General features: G+C 41.9%; 1 protein-coding gene across 1 annotated transcript; it reads left to right on the forward strand.

Moving 5' to 3' along the window:
- On the forward strand, nt 1–4,672 carry grk7b (G protein-coupled receptor kinase 7b). Its single transcript, XM_070970519.1, has 4 exons — nt 1–678; nt 1,170–1,607; nt 3,040–3,311; nt 4,198–4,672. The coding sequence occupies exons 1-4, from the start codon at nt 79–81 to the stop codon at nt 4,517–4,519; spliced, it is 1,632 nt and encodes a 543-aa protein (XP_070826620.1). The 5' UTR covers nt 1–78; the 3' UTR covers nt 4,520–4,672.
- The last annotated feature ends 1,356 nt before the right edge of the window (nt 4,673–6,028 follow it).

The raw sequence follows: 6,028 nt of genomic DNA on the forward strand, positions 1-6,028 counted from the left end.
TGTTCAGGGTGCAGGTGTCTGAGGTGCCCAGTCGTGCCTGGAAGCCGCAGATGGGTGAACGGTAGTGCTGTAGTTGATATGGGTGACCTGGTGGGATTGGAGAACCTGGTGGCCAACACAGCCTACCTGAAGGCTCAGCGTGTAGACCGCAATGAGCTGAGGAAGCTGAGAGTCTCCCTAACACTGCCCAAACCAAAGAAGTCCTCTGCTCTCCGGCTGGCAGTGGGGAGGAAGTACGAGTCACTGTGTGAGCGGCAGCCAATTGGGAAGAAGTTGTTTCAGCAGTTTCTCCTGGCCTCTAACCCACAGTATGTGACTGCTGCTGAGTTTCTGGAGGAGCTGAGTCACTGGAGCTTTGCTGAAGATGAAACCAGAGAGAGGGCCAAACAGAGCATCCTCGCTAAGTTCTGTCAACCTGAGTCCAGCAGCTTTCTCTCCTACCTCACAGGAGAGGCAGCTGAAAAATGCAGGAATTTATCAGACAAGAACTTTGATGAGGCGACAATGGGCCAGTTAAGAGAAGCCACAAGGGACTTCCTGAGGGGGAAACCTTTCTCGGAGTATCTGAAGAGCCCCCTTTTTTATAAGTTCTTGCAGTGGAAGGAGTACGAGAAGCAAAAGATCACTAACAAATACTTTTATGAGTTTAGGACTTTGGGAAAAGGTGGCTTTGGCGAGGTAGGTGCCAGAAATACCCTCATCTGAATAAAAGTGCAAATGTCCGATTTCTTGATGGACTGACAAATAATATGCTTGAGTTCAAGCAAGATTTTGTGCATTTTGAATGAAGAAATAACCTTCTTTCTCTGACAATTATCTACCTGATTACATGAGCAATTGAAAGCACTGTTACAATTCAGTATACTCAGGGGTTTTGATGTTACAACCTCACTTGGTCTGGTAACAACCAGTAGTTTATGGAGGCTAATGTTAGCAAACTTTAGCTTGATATTGAATTAGTCTGTATTTGTACTTCTGTTACATCATGTTTTAACGTCTAGTATTAACACACAGTCGACCCCATTGTCTTGCTTTAACAGCTAAAAGTAACATATTTCAGGATCAGACAGTAGCAGCAGGTTCAAGAGGACACAAGGAAAAGCAAAAAAGATGACAAGCAATAAATAAAGTGGGTGTAAATCCTAAAGTAATGTTGCTCCGTCTTGCAGGTGTGTGCTGTGCAGGTGAAATATACAGGCCAGATGTATGCCTGCAAGAAGTTGGATAAGAGGCGCTTGAAGAAGAAAGGTGGTGAGAGGTTTGCCCTCCTGGAGAAGCAGATCCTGGAGAAGGTCAACAGTCTCTTCATTGTAAACCTGGCTTACGCTTATGACAACAAGACCCACCTGTGCCTAGTGATGGACCTCATGAACGGAGGAGACCTCAGGTTCCATATCTATGAGCTTGGGGAGCGGGGTATCCGTATGGAGCGTGTTGTTTACTACACGGCCCAGATAACCACTGGGATACTCCACCTGCACTCTATGGACATTGTGTACCGGGATATGAAGCCTGAGAACGTGCTGCTGGATGCTAAAGGACAGTGTCGGCTGTCAGACCTCGGATTGGCTGTGGAGCTGCCAAAGGGCAAAATGATCTGCCAGAAGGTTAGTCTGGTGACCTGTCTCTAGATGAACCTACAGCGCTCTCTGTCAGACATTTGCAGCACAATGCACTCTGTGGTTTGTGCTGCCCCACAATATCTCTGTATTTATTTCGTATTCCTAATCGTATGTTCACATAGAGGAAAATAGCTTAGTTATTACCCTCATTGGTCAATGTTTGCTCACTTTTTAACATCACACAGTATATTTGTTCACCCACCATAAGTATCTTACCAGGAATAGATATGATGGCTCTTAGTCCTGCCCGGACAGACACCACAAGAGAACAAAACTCTGTGTGACCCAGATTAATCTTATTAAAAGGTGCCTGACCTCATGCCCATTGGATGCTGTACTAGTTGAGAAATTAGTCTGTTAGCATTAGCTGGCTAATCTTTACTTTACTGATACCAGATATGGCCTCCACATGTCTGTCCAAGGAGATGAGCCAGGAGATTCACAGCAGGTCTCCACTCTACAGACAGGACACACAGTGAACAATAATGTCTCATTTGTCAGCTGACCGGCCTGATGGAGGGCAGTTAATGCAGCATTATTTGCTGTAACAGTGTCTTATTGTTTGCTCCTCATTGTCACATTCTTGTGTCTTTATTTTTGTCTCCATGTTTCATTATTTGATTTTGTTTTCCATCATGTGGAAGCTGGTCAAGATAGTCTGTCTGAGATAACTGAAATTGCCTGTTAAAAGTGTACCAGACTAGATATCTCTGTCTCTTCGACAACATCCATTCTGTTTTGTGAAAAAGGTACATCATATTTATTTTGCATTTTAAAAAATCCTACATACATTTGAATTTAACTGAAAAATCTTTTTTCAAGAGAGTCAAGGCCATTTTTGAAGTGGCAACCACATATATAGCCTTTTATTATATTTATTTTATTTGTAAGCAACCATGTACAATATTAAACAGAAATATTACCATTTTACCAATTATATCATATTACCAATTTTCATGTGCAAGCCCTTGGCAGGTCACAACAGGCTAAACAGGAAGCAGAAGCATAAAGTTCCACCACAGACACGAGAAGAAGAATTTATGGTCCCAATTACTATTTTCAACATGATGTTCATTTTGTAAATTTTGATCCCATTTAGAGAAAAATAGATGATAAACCAGGGTAAGCTTTATGGTGTGGCTACGTTGTGATTGACAGGTCACTATCACAGTTTGTCCTTTGATTCTCAGTCAGATCCGGTCAACAAAGAGGCGTGGCAATGCATATTATCCCCAGCTCCACCCTCTCATCTAAATATGGTCATTTATGGCTCCAAACAGCCAAGATGGTGACGGCCATAATGCCAAACTCAAGCTTCAAAATGGCAGTCCACACACCAATGGGTGGCGCTGTATCATTATTATACAGTTCATGTCTTTTTTAAGGCTCATTTCACTCATGTCTCTCCTCTTGCCAGGCTGGCACGACTGGTTACATGGCTCCTGAGATTCTGAGGCAGGAGAACTACAGCATGTCTGTGGACTGGTGGGCTCTGGGCTGCAGCATCTATGAGATGGTGGCTGCACGTTTGCCTTTTAAAGACTTCAGAGAAAAGGTGCAGAATGAGGAGGTGACTCGTCGCACTCTGGAGGACGAGTGCAAGTTTGAACACAAGCGCTTTGATGCTCCCACCAAAGATATCATCAGCCGCTTTCTCAGGAAGAAGGTGCAGCATCGCCTTGGGAGCCGGTAAGTAAAAAAGTAGGTAGGTGTCATTGAACAAAGCACCAAATCAGTCAAGTGGTTCCCAACTCTGAGGTCTGGACACGTCAAAGGGGTCATAAGATGATTAAAAGAACAAGAAAAACGACATTTAACTCTGTGAATTAAAGGACCGATGTGTGATCTATGGGCAGAATATGACATAAAGGTAACATTCATAATTATGTTTTCATTAGTGTATAATCACCTGAAAATAAGATTTGTTTTTGTTACCTCAGAATGAGCACGTTAAACCTGCAGAGGGAGCTCTTCCACAGAGTCCACCATGTTGGACTGCCATGTTTCTACAGTAACCCAGGATGGACAAACCAAACACTGGGTCCAGAGAGTGTCTTTGTGTTTTTTGTAACTTTTGAGGCCAGTGCACCTTTAAGACCATACTATAGACATACTATATTATCTACTTCCACATTTTCAAAGCCATGCACAATTAAACAGGTCTGTTTTTATTTACTATGGCTGCTTAGACCTCTACTTCTTCTTCTACTGCTGAAGTTAGACGGAGCCAGTGCTGAGGTTTGTCATATGAGGTCACCAGTGACCTAATAAGGACAATAACGACATACGTGGTCCCTAAATGAACTAACTACACTAACAAGGGAGTAGTTAGACAAATAATATATAAATATATGCATACTGTATACTTTTATTCTGCATTGATATTGCATATCTGTTGATTTTGTTTGCTGTTTTATCTCTTATTTCAGTGGATGTTTTGTTCCTTTTTTTACTGCAACTCTGTTAAGAAAAGTGCTGTATAATGAAGCTATTAATTTCTCCTGCCTTTGTAAGTTTTTTTTTTTTTTAATCTCCATTCAATGATTGAACATCAGTTGTGTCTTTCCAACACTAGTGGTGAGGACCCACGAAATCACATGTTTTTCAAGAGCATCAATTGCCATCGTCTGGAGGCCGGGCTGGTGGAGCCCCCCTGGGTGCCAAAATCCAATGTGGTCTATGCCAAGAACATGGACAAGTTCAGGGACACCTCTGAGGATGAGGACGTTAAGTTTGATGCCAAGGATGAGGCGTTCTTCAAGGAGTTCAGCACAGGCGCCGTCTCCTTGAAGTGGCAGACGGAGATGATCGACAGCGGAGTGTTTGATGAACTGAACAACCCCAATGTGAACGGTGCTGAGACTGTGTGGACATCCAGGATGTGCATCATTCTGTAAGCATTTTATCTGCTCAGTGTGTGCAACTGGGCAACACATTATTCCTGTTGAATACTTGAAATTACACAGAAGTCCTTTCCTGTAATATCTCTTACACTACTGCAGTGCCTGGTATGATAATAAATGAAGTGCCTCAGGTACCTTTTTTAAAAAAAAAAACAGCTACCTATTTTTATGCTTAGTCTAAATGTATTTTCTTACTAACAGTGGTGGAGGAAGTATTCAGACCCTTTACTTAAGTAAGAGCACTAATAGCACACTATAAAAATACTTCCTTAGAAGTAAAAGCTCTGCAATGAAAATCATAGGTAAGTAAAAGTATCTAAGTATAATCAGAAAAATGTACTTAAAGAACGAAAACTAAAAGTACTAAATGCAGAAAAACTGTAGTAGTTGGTTGAGGTGGAGCTTATTTTTTAAATTATTTTGAATGAGACTAATCTGCTGATTATCGTCTCCATTAATTGAGTGGTTGTTTGGTTTGTAAAAATTCTGAAATAGTGAGAAATGCCATCACAGTAGCGACACCTTCACGATGCTCATTTTGTCCAACCAACAGTCGAAACCTGAAAAATATTAAGGTATTGAAAAATGACTTAAATGACCATCAGAATAATTAACAATTAGTATGCTATTCCCAAACAGATGGGCCATTTGTCTCAGTGTTAAAGTGAAACCACAGTTTTCATCGCACCATTGTGCCCGGATGGACTCACACACTGACAATGTGCTGCAACTGTTGCTTCATACTTTGTCCTCTATTCCTGGTGAGACAGCAGATCCCAAAGCATTCATAGTTTCCATTACATCACTCAGCCATTTTGGCAGGCCTAAGTGTTTACACGTGTTTGTAAACAAGCTACATAATGCTTGAATGTCATTGAGCAGCAGCAGGATTATCGTCTGTATTTGCAGTAATGTGCCACATTTGTTACACAGACTGAAGTCTCACCTAAATGCCATGAATGCCTTTTTTTTCTGCTCATGTCAGTCTTTCATGCGACCTCAGTGCTGCAGACTGATGTGAAGTCTCTCAGTAGCACATGTTCACCACTAAGTGCCGCCAGACACCCGTTAAGCGCCTTCGACCTCCCGCAGCACTCATCATCACCCCCATTATCCTGGCTGTGCTGCTCTGGTATTTACAAGCATTGCATGACTTGTTCGGCTTTAACAAGGGGATGCAGGGAGACAAATTGTCGTACGTACACATAGTTTTTCCACTAAAAAAAGACATTAATGTTGAATTTTTTGGCTTAACACTGCAATACCAACCCCCTTTTATTACCCCCCAAATCACCCTATGAAAGAGAGAGAGGTTAACTACTCACAGCGTAGCAACAACAAATATCTATTTAGCTTTCACTCACGGTTGCTCTGTTTCCATATGTGGAGTTTCTGGTTGTAGAAGGTCCATGTTCATCCATCTTATTATTGGTAATAAGTATTGATTAATTGGAGGTGGAGGACCGTTATTACAGTCACTACTTTAATGTTTACTGACTTTTC

The sequence above is a fragment of the Chaetodon trifascialis genome, chromosome 9 (genome assembly GCF_039877785.1).
Source record: "Chaetodon trifascialis isolate fChaTrf1 chromosome 9, fChaTrf1.hap1, whole genome shotgun sequence".
Lineage (NCBI taxonomy): Eukaryota > Metazoa > Chordata > Actinopteri > Chaetodontiformes > Chaetodontidae > Chaetodon > Chaetodon trifascialis.

Bases quoted from the DNA above. Each gene is read 5' to 3' on its own strand.
- grk7b (XM_070970519.1), top strand. From the start codon at position 79: ATGGGTGACCTGGTGGGATTGGAGAACCTGGTGGCCAACACAGCCTAC. The intron at 679-1,169 runs GTAGGTGCCAGA...TCCGTCTTGCAG, and splicing joins GAAAAGGTGGCTTTGGCGAG to GTGTGTGCTGTGCAGGTGAA. The intron at 3,312-4,197 runs GTAAGTAAAAAA...TTCCAACACTAG, and splicing joins CAGCATCGCCTTGGGAGCCG to TGGTGAGGACCCACGAAATC.